Source organism: Felis catus, chromosome A1 (genome assembly GCF_018350175.1).
Source record: "Felis catus isolate Fca126 chromosome A1, F.catus_Fca126_mat1.0, whole genome shotgun sequence".
Lineage (NCBI taxonomy): Eukaryota > Metazoa > Chordata > Mammalia > Carnivora > Felidae > Felis > Felis catus.
The window spans coordinates 210737452-210764125 of record NC_058368.1 but is presented as its reverse complement, the minus strand read 5'-3'; the positions used below and the strand labels follow the sequence as shown (position 1 = coordinate 210764125).

Sequence of the window (26674 nt, the reverse complement as noted above, 5' to 3'; positions counted from 1 at the left end):
TGCACAGACAAGAAAGGAGTTCTAACAGAGAAGAAATTAAGTCATAAATTTTAATCCAAAAACCAAAATCTCAGTTTTACATAATTAGGGGTTTAGAAGAACAGAGTTTAAGTTTGTTCCCCTTTCATATGGTTTTTCAATATAAAGATCCAAAATAATAATTCTTGGAGCTCGATTCTCTATGCAGGATGTGACACTGAAAGCAAAAACCCAAGAAATGCTCCTTACGCTACAACAATTTATAATCTAATTGAGATAAAGAAGCCCCACTTGAATTTTTCTCAGTTATGAAATACAATAATTATTCATTGTATAGCGAAGTGAATGAGAGCAGAGGAGTTCAGGTTAGGCAGTTATAGCTCCATGCTGGGTCGGGCGGAGTAGGAAGAACTCTCCAGGTTGACATTGTGAGTATCCACAGTGTGGTAAGCTCGATGCTGGGTTCTTAAAATGGATCATTTCAGTTTATCCTCATAATGCCCTGTGAAGTGTGTTATCCCACTATGTGTAGAAGAGAAACAGGTTCAAACCTATGACCACAAGCTAGAAAATGCAATGCTTATTTACCTAAGTGAGGAGATCAGTTTGTTTGAAGTAAATGATTCAAGACTGCGAGAGACAAAGAGTTATAGGGAGGCAAGTTGTGGCCAGTAAGTTTTAAATACCACGTTACGGCCTCTGAAATATCTTTGGAGGGCAGCAGGGACCTACAGAAAGATTTTAAGCAAAGGAGTGATTGTGCTGCATTAATAAGCCTCATCTTAGCTGTAAAGTAATAAAATTTGTGCCAAAGGAGGTTACTGTGGAGTTGAAGGAAAGGTAAAGACAAGACTCATTGTATTGCTACTTCCAGAGTACTTGTATCTATCAAAATGTTAATGGTTTTTCCATTTTCAATTTAGTAAGATACCTGTGGATCAAGGATGGGTCTTGGATGGTTTTCCAATGACATTAAACCAAGCAAAGCTTCTGGAGGAAGCTCTCACAGGCTGCAACAGAGAGGTCCTAGAAATGGAGGAAAAGAAAGCACAAATATCCACATTGGCTGTTGATACTAAAGCCTCCAAAGAAGTTCCTCTTCCTCCTTCTGCATTTGATTTTGTCATGTTATTAGATATTTCAGATAATTCTTCACTGGATCGCATGAATGACACGATGGGTAAGCTGGATACTTTTCCCCTTTGTTTTGATATTCTTTTTTGTAACTCAAAGCTCTTTATTCATTTCTTCTTTGACTGAATCGGTGAGTATTCCCATTTAAAATTAGGAGTGGTAATAAGAAATCCATTTCAGATTTTCCAAAGAATTACCTAGCAGAGGACGTTTGCCTCCTGCTTTAACTGTTGCTGTTCAGCACTGTAGAGAACTAGCAGAGAATTCTATGCCAACTGCAAGCATCTCACTGAACACTTCCCTCAATTTGGCAGCTTCCCTAGCACAGAGTTGCCCTTTTTGAGACTTGCATGCATGGAGAAGCTTCTTGTGGCTGTTTAGTACATCTTGGTGGGTCACATCTAATGAAGGTCATAAATCACATCTGTTCTGCAAAGCAAGGATCCGATAGCTTCCTTCCCTGAGATTGTGTGTGAAGTCAGAGAAGCAGTCTCAGTTGGCTGAAGTCCTCACATGGGGGGGTTGAATAGTCTTTCCAGTAGTCATGGTTTGTTTAAGTACTTTTTGTCACTGGAATGAAAATGTTACTTTATTCCACAAATGAAATACTTACGGGGAAAACACATCTTCTTGAACCTTCTCTTGTCAACTCATGAGGTATTTATTTGACCAAGGGAAAGTTACTTCATTATTCTAAACCTGAGTTTCACAATCTACATAATAAAATGCCTCATTGTAGTTTTACAGATGTGAAAGGAAAACTGACACTACTGACACCAAATTGTGGAATTCCTACACTACCCCATTCTCCAGTTCTTGGGAGACACCAAATTGTTCTACAGTTTAATTCAGTTCTGGCACTAACTACTGGTAAATTAGGGAAGACTCCACAGGTTAAGGGCTCAGCCCCATAAGACTGCCTCCAACTTCAGATTCCAATTTCAAGTAGTAGATCCCCTGGTTACCCACACTTCTGTATGATGTGGCTACAAATCAGGAGTTTCCATAACCCTTCCTCAGGTTTGAATTTGCTATAATGACCCATAAAACTCACAGAACACTTACTATTACTGGTTTATTATAAAGGACATCATAAAGGATACAAATGAACAGCCAGATGAAGAGGAATATAGTGCTAGGTCTGGAAGAGTGTCAGGCTCAGAAGCTTTGGTCTCCATGGTGTTTGGGTTACACTACCCTCCTGGCATGTGGATGTGTTCATCATTCCAGAAGCTCTCTGAACCCCTTAGTTTAGAGTTTTTATGGCAGTTCTAATAAACATGATGGATTAAATCATTGGCCATTGGTGATTGATTCATCTCTCAACCCCACTCCCCTTCCTAGAAGTCTGGGGTCAAGGCTGAAAGTTCCAGCCTTCTAATCACATGGTTTGTTCCTCTGGCAACCAGGCCCCATCTTCTAAGAGTCATCTCGTTAACATTAACTCAGGTAATGTTGCAAGGGGCTTATTATGAATAAGAAAAAATGCTCCTTATACCTATCTCTCAGGAAATTACAAGCGTTTTCCAAGCTTTTCGTCAAGAGCCAGAGAAAAAGACTAAACATGTTTCTCTTATTATATCACAATATCACAGACATTAAATAAGATACATGTAAAACACTTAGGATAGTATCTGGCACATGTTAATAAACATGTAACAAATACATCAGTAAGAATTATGAAAGACTTTGAAATGGACAAGAGATTATTGAGTATCCTTTCAGTAGAAAGCTAAGTATAGTCTTTTGTACCCCTTTGGACTATCTGCATCTATGGGAGCCTGTGCCTTTCATTGGCTTTGATTCAGATCTTCTATGACTCTGTAAATTATAGGAAACTGAGAGCAATTCAAATGACTCTTGTCCATAGGCATGCAAATGAATTTTAATCAATATATAATTAATTTCTAAACTTTTGAAGAGATTACAAGTATTAGATTTTCATCTATTAGTTTTCTAATTAGTTTTCATCTATTAGTTTCATCTATTAGTTTTTCATCTATTAACATGTATTTTAGCATTCCTGATTGTAGATAGTCTATTATCCAATTCTTATTTGAACTGATGTAACATCCTACTGGTTCTCTCATTAATTGAAGAGTTAAATAATGACATTTTACCTTTGTTTGAGAGTCTTGATTTTACCTTTATAAAAAAAATCCTTTAACAAATGATAATATTTATCTTTCTTTTATTACTGCTTTATTACTAATACAATGACATTCAGAGGTGGGAGAGACCTAAGGGATCATCTCTTTCCATGCTTTCATTTATAGATGGGAATTTAAAGCATGAGCACTTGACTTGTCCAAGGTCACATTCATCCTTATTTTGAGTTAGTGTAATTTTGAGGTCTTCTTTTATCATTTACCTAAATAAAATGACAAAACCACTAGATACTACTTTAGCTTTTGAGCACAGTAGTTTAAACTGGATCCTGTCTAGCACATCTTAAAAGAGAGAACTTACTTCTATCCATGAAAGGGAGTAGGAGCAATGCTGACTGTAGTAATGACTCTGCTTGTCCAGCTAACTCCCCCTCCTGTTCAGGACATAGCTGAGATTGGCTGCCAGCACTGCCAATCCATGGCCCACTGGTGGCAGAACAGGACCCTGAACTCAAGATCAGTCTGACTTGAAAGTGGGTATGTCAAGTTGTTATAAAGTACACACACAGACCTGTCGGGGAGAAGGTCCCTGAAAGCTGAATATAACTCTATGAGAGCCGCAGAAGGTTTGCCTACCCTCTGGGGGCTCCAAAGGAAGCATATTGTGGTATGTTTCAGAAACAGAAGGAAATCAACTGGCAACAATTTTTCAAGAAGTCCAACTCAATCCAGTTTGAGTTCTTTCAATTCCCTATCAAAATTATATGATGAGTGATTCTGGCAAATTTGTCAAAGCTGATGTTATCATCTAACTTGTTTAAGTCCTTGGGTGGCTCAGTCAGTTGAGCATCCGATTCTTGATCTTCGCTCAGGTCATGATCTTATAGTTCATGGGATCAAGCCCCGAGTCAGGCTCCACACTTGGGATTCTCTCTCTCCCGATATCTCTGCCCCTCCCCTACTCTCCTTCCCCTGGATACTCTCAAAATAAATAAATAAACTTAAAAAATAAAATAAATTGTTTAATTTCTTTATTCTTGACCCTTGACTTATAATTAGGCTTTAAAATGCCCTTTCTCCCCTACCACAGGGAGTACTTCTCCTTTATCAAATTTTATGCACATATACACATAAATAATCATATTTATATACCCTCAGAAATTAGTATTAAAGCACAGTGTGATTTTTCTTTTTACCATACATGTCTAACATTGTGTATTTCTTGGTTTGAAGTTAACTGAGCCCATTGTTGGGTTTAGGCCAACTAAACCGTTAAAACTAGTATGAAATCATTAACTTTATAATTCTTACTTATTTTGGTCAGAATTGAGTATGCTAAATATGTCCACAACTTTGAAAATCAATCTGCAGCTTTCATATTTTAAAGTATTTCAGTTGATAAAAAATGTTATTCTTTCATATCTTAAGATTTTTCTAAAAACAATATTTTTCTTTCTTAAAATATAAGGCTCGAATGGTCTTTGAAATTTCCTCGTGTTAGTCAAAACCCCACTTAAACTTTTTAGACAGTTTTTTTTAGACAGTTACTTTTTCAGATAAAATTCTAACCTTCTACAATATTTTGTTCATTCACATATTCATTTTTTATTTATAGCATGATGCCAGACATTGTGCTAGGCACTGGATGTAGAGTAATAAAGAAGAAATGGATCCTACCTTCAAGGAATTTAGTGGACATTGTAGCTAAGGAACCAAGGGATTGCAGTCTAGAGTTGTGTGTCTAACATGGCAGCCACTAGCCACACATGCCATTTAAACTAGTTAAAATTAACAAATTAAAAATTCAGTTCTTCAGTCACACTGGCTATGTTTTATGTACACATATGGCTAGTGGCTGCCATATCATACAGCAGTGGTGTAGAATGTTTCCATCATCTTAGAAAGTTCTGTTGGATAGCACTGGTCTAGAGTGAAGGGAGCTAAAATGGCACCACTAGTAAACATTTATCTAAGATTTATAATTTGCCAGGAACTGATAATAAACAAATGAAAGGCAAGTCCCTATCCTCAAGTAGTTGACAATATAGTGTAAGAAGAAGCAAAAGTAAGCTGATTATATAATATAGTTAGTTGTGTGTTATAATAGGTGTGCCCAGCATGAGAAGAGGTTGACCAGTCCAAGAAAGGGAGAGAGGTACAGAGAAACACATCACAAATCTTGGCAAGTGAGCGTGGTCCATCTAGACAACAGCAAGTACCTCAGTAGGGCTGAGAGGCAGCAAGGTATGGAAGAGGGGCAGAAATGGGCCTGCAGAGTAGGCATGGGCCAGCCAAAACTTTCGCCCCAAGTTAAGGTGTTTGAGCATTTTCCTGAAGCCATGTCAAGTCACTGAATGATATTGAAGCTGAGATTTATGCAATTAGATATGCTTTTTATAATGTCCATTCTGGCTCAGGGTGGAGGATGCATTGGAAGGGAGTAAGATTGGAAACAAAAAACAAATGAGAAAACTCTTATCCTCTGAAAAACAGCAGAGGCATTACAAAAGCTGGGAGGGGCAAGATGGGAATGGTCAGCTTCAAGTGGTATTTAGGAGGCAAACTACAGAATTCAGTGATCAGTGAGGACAGGAGACATGCCACAGGGAGAACAGGATGACCACAAGTTTCTGACCCACACAGTTTTGATTGATGATACCATTTACTTAGAGAATATGAAAAATACATAGAGATTCTTTAGGGAAATGTTGAGTGTGAAGTGCGTTTGGGACCTTTCAGCTAAGATGTTCATAGAACAGTTCTCCAAATGGGGCTAGATGTCAGGAAGGAAGCATGCACTAAAGTTAAGGATTTGAAGGTGCAAGATATCACCTAGGAGTAAAAATGTACTTTAAAGAGAGATCCATGATGACCCCCAGAAAACATCAGAGTTTTCTGGGAAGAGCAAAGGAAGAAGTGTTTAGAAGCAGCAGCTAGAGAGGAAGAAGGCCAGGGAAAGTAGTGTCTCATAAGCCAAGACAGATTTTTCGAAATAAAGTTGTACTATTTTTATCCCAGACGAGTAGGGGCTGGGGTCCTGAGGTCCAGGCTGGGGTATGGGAGCCCAGTCTCCAAGGTCAGATTCAGCATGCTGTCCTGCAATGCTTCCGTCTATGGAGAAGCCTGAAGAACAACATCACAAGGAAGCAGCCTATAGCCAAAGCCAGGTGGGCCCAAAGGCTGAGCATCAGTCCAGCCAAGGCTGAGTGGAGAGGAATGCCCCAGACTCAAAGCCAACAGGGAGACCTAAGGATAGGGAAACAGGCAGTTTAGGAGCATAAGACTGTGTCAGAATGGAAGGTGAAGTGGTGGCTTGGGCTTCCAGCCAGTGCTTTGGTCTCTTGTCCAGGCTGAGTGGGAGCAGCAGTGTTCATAATATGAAGAGAGGTATAGAGAAGTTTTGAGTGCAGGCTCTGGATCATTAACGTCCATGACTAATCGTAACTGGGAAGAAACAGGAGGGGCTTCCAGGGCTGATAATGTTTGTTCATTGCTCTGGGTACTGTTTCCAGTTCGTGAGGTCACTGAGCTATATATTCATGTATGCATTCTTTTTGTCAGGTATAATTCAACAAAAAGTTTGAAAATTAAAAACAAGTCCAGAGCCTGGAGTCAGATTGACTGGAGTCAAACCCCTTCTTTGTCATTAATAAGCTGTGCAATTACAGAATCACAATCTTGCTTTACAAGTTATGTTGTAAAAACAAGATAACATGTAAAAGTATTTAAGAATTGTATGCTGAATTTTACCTATAAATACAACAGAGAAAGCAAGTAAGATAAGGACTGAAACATATGCATCGGCCTTGATGGGTTTTGGTGACTGGAATGAGAGCTGTTTCAATGGAGTAGGAGACTGGGAAGGATGGTCTGGGGTGGATTGAGGCATGAATGGGAGGTGAGGAGGTGGAGAGCCTGAGTGAAGATAACTCTCAAGAAACTTATCTCAGATGATCTATCTATCTATCTATCTATCTATCTATCTATCTATCCATCCATCCATTCTATCTATCAGCTGATTTTTAAGCCAAGTAATTAGTGAGATTACAAGTTAAAAAATTGTGTATTTTTCTTCAAAGATGTCTACCGGTGCAAGTGTAGACTTGGAAAGAGACATAAATATCATCTGAGGCTGGTGTAGCAGAAGGACACAAATTGAAGTTGTTAGATGAGGGAGAGAAGCTGAAGTGTTCAACCATTCAACTCAGCTTTGCTAGAAAATAAAGTGAAGTCAGGATAATGCTGGTAAATTTGGGGGAAAGGGTGTAGGAATTTAGGGACTGGATGAATGTTGGAGAGATTCATCATATATGGGAGTGCTAGAAAGAAACAGTTGGAGTGTAGGACATTAAGATTGCAGGGATGGAGCCATTCAAGGTCCAGGATGTGGACACGGTCTTGGAAAGAGTGCCAGAAGTGGAGAGAAGGGGAAGGGACCAGTGCCAGGGTGGAGTTTGGGCAGAGGAATGCTGATCGATGTGCTGAAGGCCTTGACACATTTGAGATAGTGACCATGACATGGTGCATGATAGCACCTCCTGAGAAGAACTCCCACACTCTTCTTCCATCACTCATCACTGGTGTCAGTAATCTTTTGGTTTTATAAATAACCTAAAATCATTATTCTGTATTCTAAATCACTTCATCTTTTTCTATCCTGAATGTAGATGGAGAAAAATTGATTGCTATATCCTGTGGGGGTCCTCCATTTTCCTGAATACTATTAGTTCAGTCTTCTGTGTTCTCTTGCATTGATTAAATCCCTTTTAGTCTAGTTCAAGACTGTCTTTTCTCTTTATGATTTTCCATTTATTCTAAGTTCATGAGAGTTTTGGACTTGTACCACTAACCCCAAATAGGACTCAATCAGAGCTGTTGAGGATGTTTTTGGTTTTGGTCACTTGTGGTCAGTTCTTTTATGTCTATTCTCTAAGGAAAGATCATAAAATCTAGAAAGAAATGTAATTTACTTTATTGGATTGTAGCATAATAGCGACAAATAATTTTTACACATATTTGACTTTATGGCCACCCTGTTATTTCATTCTTAATCTTTACACCAGAGTGTTGATTTTCTAATTGTTTTTTCCTAGTGTATTATTCATGATGGCCCATCACTTTACATTCTAACCTCTTCAGAGTCAATGCTGAAATCCTCTACATTGAAACTACAGCTCGTTTTTAATGTTATATCGTATTTTGTTTTCCTCAATTTTGAAGAAAAATTTGAATTTTGATCCCAAAACTATACTCTTTCTTTTCATGTTGTTAAACATTTTTATTAGTATTGGGCCAATGGCATGATCATATCTATTTGACTTTCTTGCATCAGTACATTTTAGCAGTGCTACTGCAACTTTGCTTTAGCAAATTATCTAATTAACTAATTTTTATATCATAGCTGAAGCATTTTCAAGTGAAACACCTCATGAAGAAGTCACTCAACAGGTAGCTGCTGAAAACCAGGATATGGATAAAGACCAGAATTTAAGAGATCAGATTCAGCACAGGTTAGTTTAAAACTCAATGTCCTGGGGCGCCTGGGTGGTTCACTCTGTTAAGCCACCTACTTTTGATTTTGGCTCAGGTCATGATCTCATAGTTCGTGAAATTGAGCCCCATATTGGGCTCTGTGCTGACAGCACAGAACCTGCATGGGATTCTCTCTCTCTCTCTCTCTCTCTCTCTCTCTCTCTCTCTGCCCTTCCCCCACTGGTGCACAGAGTGCTCATGCATGCACACTCTTTCTCTTTCTAAATAAATAAATAAACTTTGAAAAAGTAAATAAATAAAACTCAATGCCCTACTTCTTATTTTTTGCCCTTTGAGTGGACTGACACCCAGTCACTTCGAAATGATCAGATCTAGAAAAAAAATGTATTTTCCAGCATTCATTCATTTTACTTTTACAAGTAAAAAAAAAAAAAAAAACTAAATAGCTTTGATGTTAAGTGAAATATTCATGTGCTAGATTTAATATTCAGAGCATAAGTCATCGTAAACTAGGAAGAGGAGAATCAAATCAGGCAACACCACCTTCTATGGTTCATTATATGGAATCCTAGTTTAACCCTCATTCCGCAAATGCCAGTTGCAGGTCATGATATTTGAAAGAGCTAGGCATCAGACCACAGAGTGTAATTTAAAACTATTTCCATTTTGCTAAAATGCTGTTATACAAAAATAAGCAAACAAAAACACCCATTCTCTTGGTCATGTGCAGTGTGTTCATTGGGAAAGAAAACTTAGACAATTTTATGAAACCCAGAGAAGTCTAAAAATATGATGTGAGCCAGAGAAAAGTAATCTATTCTCAAGGAAGACAAAGTTTCAAAAATCATTCCAAGATTATTTGTGAGTCAAGCAAGTAAGTCTGAGCTATCTACAGTTAAATGTTTCTTTGATTTCTGTCTGTAAGAGAAAAATAGATGACCTCAGCTGGTAGCTACCAAGAGAAGTGTGCTCAGAGTTAACTCTATGATGAATGCAGGTGATCTTTCTTTAGATTTTCCTTAGTGGAACAAAATTACACTAAATGGTGGCATTTTCAAATTTTCTTTTACTCTTTTATATACAATAAAACCTACGTTTGTGAGCATAATTCTTCCGGAACATGCTTGTAATCCAAAGCACTTGTATATCAAAGCAAATTTCCCCATAAGAAATAATGGAAACTCAAATAATTTGTTTCACAACCCAAAAATATTCATAGAAAAATATTACAATACTGTAATGTAATATAATATAAAATAATAAAGAAAATACAAGATATAAAGAAAAATAAACCTGCGCTTGCCTTTGAAGACATTCATGGCTGGTGTGAGGGAGGTGAGAGAGGAGGGTTATGGTGTAGTACAACTTTCAGTATCACTACTGGAATTACTGCTATCTATTGGCTCAATGAAATCTTTTTATTTTCATGCAACTTTAACAAGGAATCCACCCAATGACATTTGCTTTTGCCTCCTTTTGAGGATTTCACGGAAATGTGACATTGCATTGTCATTCAAGAGATTCGTTGCTCGCACTGCTGCAGCCTTATTCAGGTGGTGCTTTTCTACAAAATTTTGCACTGTTTCCCACCTTTTACACATCTCCCTAATCTCTTTTCCCCTCCTCCTTTGCAGATGAGCTGCAGACATAGACTTCTTACAAAATCTTACAATTTCTGCCACTTGCACACTTCGTTGGTCCTTCTCAATGATTTTCTTCTTAACTTCTACCATAGTCATCTCCTTCTTACCACCTTTCTTTTCAACCTTTTTCTGCATGGGGGCCATTGTATATGTCCACACAGATGTTGACTATAGTAGAGTATTAGTAAATTCTTGTTGTATACTATATTTAATGTAACTGGCAATAAGGCAGAAGAGGAAATGGTCTATATCTGCAGGCAGCCTGACCTAGAATAAAGCAAAGCATTCCTAAGCTTACTCTTGAATGTAAAAGCAAAGAACTGTCCATAGGTGCTTTGAAGCAACAAAAAACACACTAATGCCAATTGTGGGCACCCTCCAATGTTCTGAAAAGTCTCTGATTTCTGCCAAACACCACGGCCTGAGAACAAGCATCTGAGCATGGGAGATGATCACCCACCGTCCTTCAGAGAGAAAGAGAGAGAGAGAAGAACCATTTGGCTCAGTTGTGATCATGTGACATTCAGCCTCACGTACTACTCATATTGCAGGACATCGCTCATTTATCAAGTTAAAAATAAATTTAAAAAAATAAAAGAGGGGCGCCTGGGTGGCCCAGTCGGTTGAGCGTCCGATTTCAGCTCAGGTCACGATCTCACGGTCCGTGAGTTTGAGCCCTGCGTCGGGCTCTGGGCTGATGGCTCGGAGCCTGGAGCCTGCTTCCGATTCTGTGTCTCCCTCTCTCTCTGCCCCTCCCCCGTTCATGCTCTGTCTCTCTCTGTCTCAAAAATAAATAAACGTAAAAAAAAAATTTTTTTTTAATAAAAAATATTTGCTTGTCTTGCGGAACTCTTGCAGAACAACTTACCTGCAATCCAAGGTTTTACTGCATTTCAAAAAATATGGCTTGATTGTATTAAATAATTTCTTCTTCAAAGTAAATAATTTCTTAGAGTTGCTTTTTCAGTTTTAACTATATCGGTAGCTTATTTTTTTTTTCATTATACATGTCAGGTAAATCATGCATAATGTTACCCAAATATTTTAGTTGGTATATGATATTCATACAGTATTTTTATTTTGCAGAATTATAGGCTTCTTGGACAACTGGCCTTTATTGGAGCAATGGTTTACAGAACCAGAAAATATTTTGATAAAAATCAATGCTGAAGTAGATAAAGAATCTTTATGCCAAAAAGTAAAAGAAATGTTTATGACTGAAGTAATGAAAAAAGAGAATAAAGGTAATTACATTTCTTTATAATTTTGAACATATATAACTAAATGTGTGGTTTTAATGAGTTTAGGAGAAAATGAAAATGTGATTGCAGAGTTCTGTCTTTTATTTGAGTAGTACTGTCTGCAAGTATCTTCTGATTTTAACTCTCTGCTGCAGATATTTCTAAAATAAGACATTTTTCTCTTTGTTTTAATTTAATCAAAAGAAGTAATCTCACTGAAAACATTGTTTTCATGTGGAAAAAAAATAGCTGAGTTAAAATGAAGAATGTTATAGAGAATGGTACAGATGTCAATGTTAACCTCAGGACTTTAACCCTCCTTTTAGGATGTAAATTCTGGGCAGTTCATTTAAAATTATTAAAATTGGTGAATTTACTGATTATTAGCTACTTATGTTAAGCCTTCTTCTGGAATACATCTCATTACATTAAACCATCCTGACCTCTTTCCTCCATTCAACCAAAAATAATTGCCCCCTAACTTTTTTTTTTCAACGTTTATTTATTTTTGGGACAGAGAGAGACAGAGCATGAACGGGGGAGGGGCAGAGAGAGAGGGAGACACAGAATCTGAAACAGGCTCCGAGCCATCAGCCCAGAGCCATCAGCCCAGAGCCATCAGCCTGACGCGGGACTCGAACTCACGGACCGCGAGATCATGACCTGGCTGAAGTCAGACGCTTAACCGACTGCACCACCCAGGCGCCCCACCCCCTAACTTTTCATAGTATCATTGAAACGTATTACTGAAAGGGATCTTAGGCCAATACACTGCCAAAGCCAGACTTCAGTGGAGAATTTTATCTTTGCAAAATGATTTGGGAAATAAATCTTTCCCTTTTGTTTATCAGGCACCTCTAATTGCGGCACCTGGGTGGCTTGGTGAGTTAAGCATCCGACTTCAGCTCAGGTCATGATCTCACAGTGAGTTCCAGCCTGGAGCCTGCTTCCGATTCTGTGTCTCCCTCTCTCTCTGTCCCTCCTGTGCTTGCTCTCTGTCTCTGTCTCTCTTTCAAAAATAATAAACATTAAAAGAAAAAAGGCACCCCTAATTGTATTGACAACTGCAGTTTCTTGGTATAATAAAAATGGCCAAAGTTAATAATACCACAAAGATTCTAAAGCTGCCTTGATAGAAGGCTCTCTCCTGTCACTACATATTTAAGACCTAATCACCATAATGTATCAATTAACTGACACCAGAATAGTACATAGGTATAAGCCATGAAAATCTTTAGATTTTCACTTAGTGAGCCAAAATCACAGTAAAGGTTTCCTGAAACAGTGGCATTTTCAAATCTTCTCTTACTCTTTCATATATTTCAAAATATATGCCTTGATGGTATTAAACAATCTATTATTTAAGAGGCTGAACATGTTATTTGATAGAAATTAGGCTGGAGGACAGAGTAAACCTCCCAAAACAATCTTAGAGTCTTTGTTGGGAGGCAAAAACACCAATTTTAAGGTATGGCTTCAAACATCTACAGGTTAGAAATTTGTTTTTGTCAGAGTCACTTCAACATTTTCCTCAAGATTTTACATTCTAACCACTGAATACTTTAACAAACTCAACTGCTACTTATTTGCATTCCTACTGGTTAAGCACTTTAACAACTATTTTATCATTAAAACCATAAACACTGACTGACCCCAGCCCAGTACTCTGAATTAAACATCCTGATTAATTTAAGAAAATAAAAAATAAAAGGATACGGTACTTGCATATATATTCTGAGGTGAAAAATGACTATAGTGTACTATTAAATAGGAGAAAGCTGGTATATATAAAATTGTCCCGTTTTTAAATGTTTGCTTATTTTTGAGAGAGAGAGCATGCAGGGAGGGACAAAGAGAGAGGGAGACAGAGGATCTCTCAAGCAGGCTCGTGCTGACAGCAGAAGGCCGGATGTAGGGCGTGAACCGGTGAGTTCGGGACCTGCACCAAAGTCAGGCCTTGAGCCACCCACTGAGCCACCCAGGCGCCTCTGCTCTATTTAAAACTTAAAAAGCTGCCCCACAGCACTCCTGATCCTGTTTATTCTTCTGTTTATTTTCTCCACAGCACTTAACCACCTCTCAACCCCTTGTATAAATTATTCATCAGGCTTATGGTTTGCTTCCCATCACTAAAATGCAAGCCTCACAAGGCAGTGATTTTTCCCTTTTGTTTTACTGATCCATCTCTGGCAACCAGAACTGTGCCTGCTATTGATTTTACTACTACTAATTTTATTAGCAGTAGTGGTGGGAGTTTTATCTTATTGTTATGACCCTTCCTTTACTTCAAGGCACAATTGAAGTTCAATAAAATAGTCGCTGCATGAATTAATGAACTGCTAAGAAGACTTAAGTGCAATGCACCATTCTAAGTGCTTTGTGTGTATTTACTCCCAGAAATCAGTGCGGTGAGGTGAAGTCTGTTTCCTCCACGCCCACAAGACCTCTGTCACATTGCTCTTCACCTTCTCTTCATGCTTTCTTCACCTTGGTTTTCCACTGGGAATTTTGAAATAATCCTTTATTTTCCTATTCCACTACATTAGCTACATCTAGGTTGTCACTTTTACATTTGGCACCCCTCAATAAGCCTTTCTACCTGCTATACACAGGCACACGCACACACCCACACCATCATCATCATCATCCTCCTCCTCCTCTCCATCACCATAAAAGGCAAAGAAAATAGCATGTCTAACTAGGCAGAGAAGGCTTCAAATCCTAGTTTTAAGGACTGGATGATTTAAAGGAGAGCCTTAAAACATGAATTGAGCCTTAAATCAGCAAGGGGAATTTTATATTAATTTAGGCTTATCTTGGTTCAAGTGAAATAGCGGGTGTCTAGAGTCTCTACTAAAAGTTCATTCTTATCATCTTTTTGAAGTTAAAAAGAAATTAGAAGAGAAGGAAGCTGAGGAAAAGGAAGAAGTTCCCCTGGCTGAGCCTCCACCCCCACCTCCCCCTCCACCTGAGCCAGAAAAAGAGGAGGAGACCCATCCTCAGCGTGAGCATTCAAAAACTCCTGCTGCAAAAGGGAAACCACCATCAGGTGATTGACAGAATAATTTATAATCCTCTGCCAGTTTCTTATTTTCACTTAGATAAGAATTCTAAATAACAGTACCGATGCATTCACTCAGAGTTAGACTTTAAGCAACTTCAATAGTATGAAACCAAGTGATGACTCAGATGAAAGTGGAAAAGCCCTTAGTAGCTATGGTTGTCACAAAGCCCAGGTACTTTACTGTGTAGGAGGGAGTCTGAGGTCCTCATACCCAGTTCTCGATTAGAAGAAGACCACAGATGAGAATAGGGAGGGCACAGAGAATAACCAGAAAGAACTTAGAGCAGATCAAAAGTTCAGACATCTGTTTGCTGAACCATAGACATATGTTTTTGTAGAGTGAGAACATCTTCAGAAAATGAGTTAGTATAGCCAGTTACTCACAAGAATAAGGGGGAAAAATCAACAGACTTCATCAGAGACTAGAATTCATATGTGACTTAATCATTAGTGTGAATTTATGTGACAATAAATGGATAGAAACAAGCACCTGGCATCTCAGTAATGTATATGTTTGAATTTATAGCATACATGGGTAAAGCGTTTGTTTTGGCTTAAGTTCTTTCTAGATCCCGAAACACTAAGGACTATTAACTTCAGTGGTAAAGGATAAATATAATGACCAAAGTGAAGTGCTTAACTGTTGCACTGCATGACTTTGGTAGAATGTTAGTATCAGTTTGGTGCTGTGTATAGGAGACAAATGTGGTCCTTGTTTCTAGTTGTAGCTTTGTGAAGCAGCTGGTTGTGCATTAAGGCTACTTAGGAATCCTTGATCTTGTGTGTTAGGATTGTATTTCTAAACTCCAGATCTTTCTGCCTCATGGAGAGATTTGAGATGGATGTGAAATTTTTAAGTTGAATTTATTTATGTTAAACAAATAAATTCGAAGACTTAAGTAACATATATTATGGTCTATTAAAGACCACTGTGTTCCAATAAAATGGGGCTTGACTAAAGGCAAAATACACAAATTCTAAAGAAATCTTTGGTATCATAGGAGCAATAAAGCACAAAGCCATAAATTAAATATGCACCCTTTTCTCACTGCCTCATTAGGAATTAAAAAAAAAAAAATCAGAGGTCTGGAGGAAAGATGGAAATCTTTAAAATGCTGTTTAGAACCAGGGAAGACAGTTATGACAGTGGCTCAAGTAAGCCTAGCGTTACCTAATATAGTCCTTTAACCCATGACCATGGCTCTCCCCACCACGACCTCCCCCTCGGTCTGCTCACAATCTGGAGGATCTAGGTATTTGAACCATTCCCTGAAACCAATCTCTAGTGGTTCTGGTTAGAACCCAGTTCAGTCTTTAAGTTTCTGAAGTTTGCTCACGATTTTAAAATTGTATTCTTGATTACTGTGCATTGAAGGAATAATAAAGCTTTGTTGCTTAAAAGAGTGCTTGCGTCTGTCTCTTTTTTTCACCAAGGACAGGCCTAATGCCTGATCTTTAAAAACGTATCCAAGTGTTAATCTCCAGAGGCCTAATTACTGCCTTCCAACAACAACGAGTTATCTTTTCGAGTTATCAGAGAGAGATCTCAGAGCTTGAGGGCACTGATGGGTCAGTAGAGGGAGGCAGAGAAACCAAAACCGACCTCTGCCCTTACAGCTCAGGGAGGCTTAGTTCAGCAATTTTAGGGGGAAAGTTTCTGGCAGGTTTGTTTATTTCTATGTAAATAATTTACAGTTTGTTTTTTCAAATGAAAGCATTTTCAGAAATGAAAGCCTGAGGCTTCTGAACATGCCCAGCTTAAATACCCAACTATGATCTTTAGAAGTTGAGATGAAAAAAGGAATTATTTACAAAAATCAATCAATCAATCAACCAATCAGGATGGAAATAGAGTAAAGAGGGAGGCCAGTGCGCTGAGTACTAATAGTCATTTTGTCCCTGTATAATTCTACATTGTATATAGTTCTGAATTTTATATCTGCTTCAACTGTGCTAGGGATTAAATTTGAAAGAGTTCACAGTTACGTTCCATTAAAAGGGTTTATTACTAAATCCACTACCAAACTTCAGAATTTAATCTAAAACCAAAGTTGTCAATGTGACAGAATACAATAGTACGATATCCATGCTGCTATTGACAAATATTTTTTGAGATTTCAGAATATATTTTGGAACTGATTTAAAAAATCAGAAGAAATTAGACTTGCCCACAGTGCCTTATAAATTCGGTGTCCTTTACAAATTCAGGTATCTCTATTTTTAACTTCTTTTCTCTGATGCCTTGTTTAGTACTCGTTTACAATTAGCTAAATAGTTGGTTACCCAAAGTATTGTTATTAAAGGAATTAGGAGCTTATCTAGACTTTATTGTTATGATGATGATGATGATGATGATGATGATGATGTTTATTTCTGAAAAAGCAACTAATTCAGTTTGGATTTTGTTTATTGTTTATTTATTTTTTGAGTTTGGTGGTCAGCTATGTGGATGTTTAAAGGTCCTTTTACAGAGGTTAACAATGTTTCAGAGTTAATCCTTCCCTATTTCTTCTTATTTCTATGAATCCTTCCCTATTCCCTTCTTATTTCTATGAAATCTTGGTTGATGAATCTGAGAAGTAAATGTGATATGTGCTATGCATTTACACATTCTTATAATTATTACTTCTAAATGTAGATAATAGGTCATACAGGGTGTCTCCATCATAGGTATTTAAACTGCCCCATATGTCCATCCTTCCAATGAAGAGTAAACTGTAGCCCAGGGCAAAAGGTAGGTAATGATTGAAATTGTTTGGTGAATAATGTGGCATGGAGAGAACTTTTTCGAAGAACTAATTTATTGTTTGGAACACCTTACTGACCTTTAAATCATCAGTTTCCCATTTTCTCCCTTTCAGTATGATTTTGAACTAGAGTCCAAGGAATCCAAGATAAATATACACAAATCACTCTTTACATGACAAGTTATAGCCAGTGTAAAATGGAAATGTACAAGTCACAAGGCAACCAAGTGTGTGGGGTCAGGAAAAGTTCAAGGATGCACCATCTCAAGTCAGTGTGGTTATTCAGCCCTTCCTCAAATTGTTTTTGTGTCATTCTTATTACAGATTTGGCTGTCTTATAAGGATCATTTAGTTGAAATAAATCAACATAGAGCCATATGCTTCAAATGGACTTGTAACTAACTTTTAACACTCTGCAGCCATGTTGCCTCAAAGAGTTTACAATCAAATCCACTGCCAAATATTGATATTGAACTTAGGACTGAACTGCTCAGTGTGACAAAATAGAATAGCACTATAAGGGCTGTCATTCAAGTTTTAATCCATTCTGTCTTCAGATTAATTTTAGCTCACCGCAAAGACCTCACAAAGATAACTGTTTATCTGTGAGAAATAACACTTGATTGCTTACAAATAATCTAGCCCGGGATAGTAAAGAAAATCATCAATAACTTTTATGTCTTGAATTTTGTTTAGAGCCCTTGCATGGTAAGCAAGACTCTCCTCAAGAAGGAAAAGGGAAGAAAGGTGAAACTTCACTCAAAAGAAAAGGTACCGCAGATAAAGATAGACACGGTTCAATATGATTCTGCCTTTTATAACTGCCTCAGTGAAAAGAGCCAGATTTGTATAGTAGAACACATACTATACTTCTCTTGGGCGTTTGTAAACTAGAAGTTGTTACCAAAGAATATGACATCGATATTGCTATAGTTTGGATTTTAGCACAGGTCTTGCTGAGAAAAGTGATGCTGGTGGGAAAGAATTTAGAGATATCTAATATACAGAACATCCATTCATCATAGAAATTATCAGTATTATCCTTGGGCTAAGCTATGCCTTCAGAAAGCTCTATGCTGAACCCTGTTTTCTTGGGGTCCCATCAAATTGCCTTCACTGATAACGCGCGGTACAAAGTCCTCAACTCCCTTCACAATACAGCATAGCAGTGGAGGTGAAACTTTCCTTATACCAATAACAACCTGGCATTTTATGTCCTGAGGGGGTGATATGCCTACTACATCATTTAATGGCCCCCATATGAAATTCTAGGTGAGAAATTTCATTCAGAATCAAGAGACAGGAAAATCTTTCTTCCTCTGAGTGGTTAGATAATTAGCACATCTAAATGATAGTATTTCCTCTCTTGGCCATCCAAAAGTTCACAGAGTGGCTGTACCTGTGCGAGGGTACCAGGATCTCAATATCTGCTTTCTAATTCCTCTCCCCATTTTTTCCTTCCACTTTAAGTTGTCCTTGTCCTGACCCTAATTTCATTTAATTTTTTTCTATTTTATTTTAACTATTTCTGTGAAGTAAAGGGGATATAGCTTTTTTATGTAACTGATAGTTGGTAGAAAAAAATCCTATTAGGCTCTTGAAAGCATATTAGTTAGATTTATGTTGAGGAGCTATAACAACAAATCGAACGTTGAGATGCAGTTATAAATATATACAGTTGACATTTTCAGAGTATATTCAAATAGGGTTGTCATGAAGTGTGTACCTTTGTTTAATTTTTTATTACAAATTGCCAATGCAGTTGCAAGGCAAAAAGTATGCAAGTTCACAAAATAATGGGCTGCAAAGGATCTTTATTTTGCCATTTAAAAATACATAACCAAGATCCCCAAAGAGAATCTCACCCTTTTCCGATTATGTAACAAGATATATAACTGGAGCCACCTGGTCAGTTAACACTGAGATGTAAATTTTAGCTAAAATGTTAAGGGCTATAAGGGCTATAATTTATGCTACCCATTTACATAATTTCCACATTTACATTATTTATTCCTTGCTTTCTCATGATCAACAAAAACAAATGAAGGATCATCATAGAATTTTCAAAAATATAAATTAAATATACTATGCACATTAGTTACCAAATCAAGTTAAACATAATAATGTACATACTTTAAGAGCATCCTTAGTTAAAAGCATACACACTCCAAACAAACCATAAGCAAATACAAGTTCAACCAGTAAAATATATACACTGGAGTCATGCAGTTAGTTCAATTTAAGTAACTAAGAACTTTCAAACATTTTTTGCTTTTATTTTACTGAATTTCTATTGTGTTTAATAATATTTGAAATAGGTGAACTTGCAATCATGATTTAGAAGTCTTTCTGTTACATAGAAATGCTGTTTTTCAGGATGTATAAGAGGATTTCCTTCATTAAAAGGAAATACGATTTTAATTCTTAGTATTTGAAATTAATATTGGTGGTGAACACTAGGGACTGATTATCTGTTTATCTCAGGTCATTTGATACCATTATATTGAAATCATCTCTTATGGTGTAAGAAGCTATCTCTTTCTTCTGTCTTCAAACTTATCTGTATTTCCTGCTATTGACATCTTTGACTCATTTCTGTTCTTCTCTGCATATCAGGTCAATCTTTACCCTTCTTCTCCCAGAATCTTGACACTAAATTGCCATTCACAAGTGTATTTTGGTGTTCTCAAAGTATTTCTTACTCTCTTCAACTCATCTGCCATTGTCCCACGTTATAGCTACATAGAACAACAGCTTTTTCAACCCTATGACCTTACCTAACAGTTGTTAATTAGGGGCTAAATGAAGAAAGTTTTCCATAATCAACCAATTTCAGAAAATGCTGAGTTATGCCAAATTAAAAAGGTTTTAATTGCAGGACTTAAAAAAAATACATCAACATGCATCTCTAAGGGAGTTGGAGATACAATATGTAATATCCAAAAATATTTTGGCTGCAGAATTCTCTTACGAGGGTATGCATTGGAGCCAGAGTTTTATGAAACAAACATTGGGGAATAGTGTTGTCTTTAACTCCACTGGCCTTCCCATGTATTGGTATTGGCATTGATCCAATGCTTGCCTTCTGACTTGACTTATATTTGTAGGTGCTACCAGGCCAGTTAGCAATAAATGTGATGTCAGTGTTAGAAACTAAAGTCACATTTAATTGAAAGGACATGGAAAAACAGAGGGAAGAAGATAAAAGGCTAATGAAATTGTAATACCTAGCTCTATCCACTGGGGCAGTGGCACTTGAAGTGTGGTCCCGGGACCAGTAGCATCCACATCACCTGAGAACTTACTGAAAATACAAATACATAACCAGACCTCCTGAATCCTGCAGGAGCCCAGCAATTTTGTGTTTTAATAAGCCCTCTGGGGACTTCTGATGATCGCTACAATTGGAGAACCATTAAACTGGAGCCCAAGGCTGATTGCTCTCTGATAGTCATTAAATATCAGAGACATTCAATTATTTCTAATGTATTATTTCTATGCCCCATTCCCCAAAATATTTAAATTGGTTTACAATTTAGAAAAAGAAACATAAATACAAACTACTTCTCTTTCAACATAGAATGGCTACACTGAGGACTGAATGATCCAACTTTCAAGTGAAAGCAGGTCTCTCATTAGAAACTGAAGCTTCCATATGATTGGGTGAATGGTACTAAAAAACAAATGGCCCCTGTTACATTTAAGATATCAATAGATTTTGTTCAAAAGTGACATCCATTTCTATTCCCTATGGCATCAATACATTTTTAGTCCTTCACATTTTATTTTTCCCTTTAGAATTTTCACTGTTCAAAAAATAGATAAAAGTTAAATGGAATCAAAGCAAAATGCCCCCCAAATACTTCCTGGTTCTTAGTTTTCACTGAATGATCATGATATTTAAGAAAATAAGAAAAAAAGAAACTCATTCCAGTCTCACATTTACAATTGCAAAGTTCTTAGAGAAATCCATCTGAAGGTAGCTATATGTTAGCACTTTTAATTCACAAGAAATTCAGGTCAAATAATGAAAAATCATCATATCGAAATATATATCAAATTATAAACATTGTTGGTTATTGCCTGAACAAAGGTTTTCTTAGTTTTTTTTTTTTCTAATTTAAAAATGTCTAGATTCAACTTCAGACCTTGAATAATGGGCAATATTTTTTATAAAGTTTTTATATTTACTTTTGAGTGAGAGAGTGAGCAGGGGAGGGGCAGAGAGAGAGGGAGAGAGAGAGAGAATCCCAAGCAGGCTCCACACTGTCAGCTCAGAGCCCAATGTGGCGCTTGAACTCACAAACAGTGAGATCATGACCTGAGCTGAAATCAAGAGTCACACGCTTAACCGACTGAGCGACCCAGGTGCCCCTAATGGATACTATTTTTAAATATATATAACTGAAGTCATCTAAACTGTCCATAAGACATAATTGACAATTTCCCTTCTACTTGTAATCAATATATTTTTAACCAGAATTAAAGTTTAAGATGTATTTATTTTTCTAAACGGCATTATCATTAAATAATACTCATTAAGGAAATATAGTTTGGGAAATAAAGTGTTCCCAAATCTAGAGACATCTATAAACTGCATCTAAAATTTCAATAATTATTCTGAAGTTAAGTGTAATTTAAACTGACTGAATTTCTAAACCATAATAACCTTGATCTTCCAAGGAAATATTAGGCTTTCTGAGTTAAGCTACTTTGATCAATCACAGAACCTTTCAGACCGTAAGAGTGCCACACCACTCAACTGGTCTACATTCCCTTCTTGATGCTCTTGGGGAAAGTGAAGCATATGCCCTTTCTGGATTCAGAACTGAACATTAGGCTTCATTTTTTTCCTCTTCTTTTTCCTCCTCCACCTTCTCCTCATCCTTCCTTTCTCTTTCCTTTCTCTCCCCTTCTCTCTCTCATGCCTTAATTCAGCCAGGCGATGACACAGCAAGTACCTTCATCCATACTCCCTGACTATAGCAAGAAATAAAGTTTCCCACTCAGAAACCCTCTGTCTCATTCAGGGAATGTGGAGACATTCAGAAGCTGTAATACCCCACCTCCTTCCCCACATCCTTCACTGACTCCCACTGACTCTTCATAGCCTCCTTCCTCCCTGCTCCTCCCCTGAGCTTCAAAAAAACATAAAGAGCATCACTCATATTAGACTTACTTTCTTTCTCATTCTGGATGGAGAATTTAATTTGCCATTACTTGCAAATGTCAATGAAATGCATTTTACAATCTATACTTTGTAAGAACCATATGTTCATTATGAAATCAAAGAAAGAGATAAAAATAAAATGTCAAGTTGCTTTTCATAGCCAACTGGACAAAAGAAATTTAGTAGCTTAAACAAACTGTTACTGGAGGTGCCTGGGTAGCTCAGTTGGTTAAGCATCTGACTCTTCATTTTGGCTCAGGTCATGTTCTCATGGTCCATGGGATTGAGCTCCACTTTGGGCTCTGTGCCGACAGTGTGGAGCCTGCATGGGATTCTCTGTGTCCCTCTCTCTCTGCCCCTCCCCTGCTTGTGCATGCACGCTCTTTCTCTCTTTCTTTCTCTCTCTCTTTCTCTCTCTCTTGCTCATTCTCAAAATAAATAAACTAAAAAAAACCTGTCAGTGGTATTATTGGTTAATTTGGAGGCTGTAGAGAATTGGGATTTTGATTTTTGATTTGGCAAGTCTCCCCAAAATTGCTTAATGAATTGCATGAAGTCCACAGTAATACTAGATTTATTCATCTACCAGAATCTGGTTCTGTTCATACAATTGTAGTGAAATGATATAATATGCATGTTTAAGGTTCTCTTAAAGGAAAATTACCAGGAGGGAAAGCATCGGTAAAGAAGTCACCTGCTGATTCTGCAGAGGTGTCACCTACTCCCATAGTGCCACCACCACCTAAGCCAGGATCAGAAGAATGGGTCTATGTGAATGAGCCAATTCCTGAGGTATGGCAGTTTAGATTCAAGCTAGTAGAAGCTAGTCTTTCTATTATTTACAGTAAGATTTACACCATTACTTGCACCATCTAGAAGGCCTTTCACAGCTGGTGATACATATACTCACCAAAAAGCAGAGGTGAATTTTTGAGACTACTCATTGAACTACACTGTATCCTCTACTTTTTCGAGTTTCTGAATCATACTTTGAACTGCTATTGAGTGCTGAAAGCAGAACAAATGGGTTCTGTAAGGACCAATTTTCTCCCCAGGGACAAGCAGAGATGCCGTTTCCTGGAAGAATGACTTTCTCAGAACACATATCCAGCAAATTACAGCCCTCCATCCATGTTCTCATGCAGACATTATAATGCTTTCAAATGAAGTTTAACCTCTGACTTTTTAGAAAGAGAAATTTTTGGAAGCTGACTAAACTAATGAAAGAACAGATAGCTATCTGGACTGAGAACTTTAAACAGGTACACCCATATGAGGCCGGGAGATACCCCCAGTGAGCCCTGGAAACTCCATTCAGTTCTTTGTTCTCTGACAACCGCAAAACCCAGTCTCCGCCTAGGCAAATCTGGTTGCTTCGATAGATGAATCATATCAAGAAAATCACCAAGAATGGTCTTTAACACTTTTTCAAAGACAAAGAGCTTTGTAAAAGATGAAGCCCCTGTTTTTTACATTGCAATCTTCAGGGAATTCTGAGTGCGGACCATCTATGGCAGGAATCTGAGACACAATCGTGAATTTCAGTGGTTGTGGTGTTGATGTTATTATTGATCTTTCCTAGGGAAATGTCTTATCTTCCAGATCATATTATAAACTCTTTGAGAGAGGGTGGAAAATTGTATTCAATACAGAATCACACACAGTGTAGATTCTTTTTTTTTTTTAATTTTTTTTTCAACGTTTATTTATTTTTGGGACAGAGAGAGACAGAGCATGAACGGGGGAGGGGCAGAGAGAGAGGGAGACACAGAATCGGAAACAGGCTCTAGGCTCTGAGCCATCAGCCCAGAGCCCGACGCGGGGCTCGAACTCACGGACCGCGAGATCGTGACCTGGCTGAAGTCGGACGCTTAACCGACTGCGCCACCCAGGCGCCCCCACAGTGTAGATTCTTGATAGAGTTCTACTGAATTAATTAATTAGCATTGATAAGGAAGTTAGAAACTATTTAAAGATGATAACATTAAATGATATAATTATGGATGTATATAATATCACTCAGCCAAACAGAAGCTACTTTTTGAAATAAATATATTTAAAAACTCATCATAGAATGAGGGTATAGAAGTGGTTGTTGGGAGGGACACCCGGCTTACTCAGTGAAATAAGCGTCCAGCTCTTGCTCTCAGGGTCGAGAGTTCAAGCCCCATATTGAGCTCCATGCTAGATGTGAAGCCTACTTAAAAATGAAGAGGTTGTTGGAAAGGTGATAAAATTAAAATGATCTTATTTGGGAGGGCTTGGGAGTAAGAGACAAAAATATTGAAATCAAATCTTAACTCCAAACCTTGAAGATCATGAGAGGGATAAATTCATAGAGGATAAGAAGGAAATAGAGGATAGAAATTTAAAAAAAATAAATAAACATTAACATTGAGATATGGTACTGGCTTCCATGTAGATCTTCTAGCAGTCAGGGTTCTGGCAGAAAGCAGAATTATATTGGTAATTTAAGGAGAGTTAAATAAAAGGTCAAAAATAAGGGAACATACAAGGATTCGATTATTACTCCCAAGTAAAGGGTAGCCGGGAGTCATATGGTCTGTAGCCCTGAGAATGTGAAGAAAGGGAGCAAATGCTTGGACCTCAAGAGGACCTCTGCATGGAGAGGGCTGTGGCCTTCAGCAGAGGGATGCAGCCACCCACAGTGACACAGCAGAGAGGAGCAGGCAAATATGTAACCAGACCTCAGTTTCTTTCTGCTCTCGCATATCTTTCCCAGGACATGGAGGACGAGGTTGTTTCCTGAAATAGTTCACATAAGTTAGCCTTCCAGGGCGCCAAGCAGCATGAAGAATGAAGGACAGGAGGTTGGTCTGGAGGGACGATGGAAGATATGCAGCACAGAAGTCTAGCTCTGGTAACCTAAGCGAAGCTGTGTGGAGAACACATTCTGCTACAGCTAGAAGTAGTCTAGAGCCTAGAAACAAAGCCACCACATGATCCACTTTAGTCCTTTTCCCATCCTAAACTTCTCACACATGGGCTGCAGAGCTTACCTGCCAAACAAGAAGAAAGACAGATGCCTAGTTAAATTTGAATTTCAGATTATCAATATACTTAGCTGGGCCTCCTATATTTTATCTGGTAAACCTGGTTTTAGGCCTTCCAAGGACTCCATATCTACCTACCTCAGTAGGCATGTGGACAGAGAGAGAAGAAGGGGGAGAAGGAGAAAAGGGAGGGGGGAAGGTATATTGAGAGAGAGAGAGAGAGAGAGAGAGAGAGAGACAGAGAGAGAGAGAGACAGAGAGGTTGAGAGACTGAGAGAGACTGCTTTCATATCTGGCTCTCCCAGGTGGAGGCAGCAGCCAAGTTTCAGGACAGCCTGGGTCCTTCTCCCTTTGTCGGCCACAGGGGAGGTGCAGAGAGAACCAAGAAGGCAATCAGAGTGAGGGGTTTTTGCACTTTAGCTCCGGAAGCTTTGGTGCATATTTGCTTTGGCTACTGATTTCCTATTATGCTCAGTCTTATCCAATGAAAAGAAGACTATTTAATCGGAAAGTACAGATTTGAATATCTAGGCACATCATATAAGTTCAAGTCCCCAGACCCAGGAAAATTATATCCCAGAGACTGGAGGAACCTACAGACATGATATTATCAGTAACCCATAGAAATCACAGAGGATATGGGAGATTCCAGAAGACCAGATGTAGGCAAATACCTAAATATTTAATAAAGGGCTGATGAGATTTAGTAACACATAGACAAATACTCTATACAGTAAGCCCTGACCAAATTTGAGAGAAAATTATTAAAAGCATGACTTCTGAGCATGTATAAACTACAAAAATGATCACCCAGGGGCACCAGGGTGGCTAAGTTAGTTAAGTGTCCAACTCTTGGTTTCAGCTCAGGTCATGATCTCACGGTTTTGTGAGTTCAAGCCCCGCGTCGGGCTCTGTGCTGACAGTTTGGAGCCTGGAGCCTGCTTCAGATTCTGTGTCTCCCTCTCTCTGCCCCTCTCTTGCTTGCACTCTGTCTCTCTCTCTCTTTGAAAAATAACTAAACCCAGAGCCCACACAGTTTTACTAAGGCTAAGTCCTGATGAACTGGTCCATTCCTTTCCCT

General features: G+C 38.0%; 1 protein-coding gene across 4 annotated transcripts in view; it reads left to right on the top strand.

The window, feature by feature from the left end:
* SPEF2 (sperm flagellar 2) overlaps positions 1-26674 on the top strand; it is a 185765-nt gene that overhangs the window by 75198 nt on the left and 83893 nt on the right. For all 4 annotated transcript variants that reach the window (XM_011286553.4, XM_045038153.1, XM_045038156.1 and 1 more), the window contains 6 exons: positions 903-1159; positions 8623-8731; positions 11444-11601; positions 14483-14647; positions 18106-18180; positions 23223-23371. In XM_011286553.4, the coding sequence (XP_011284855.2) occupies positions 903-1159; positions 8623-8731; positions 11444-11601; positions 14483-14647; positions 18106-18180; positions 23223-23371 (913 nt within the window). The remainder of the gene's footprint in view (positions 1-902; positions 1160-8622; positions 8732-11443; positions 11602-14482; positions 14648-18105; positions 18181-23222; positions 23372-26674) is intronic.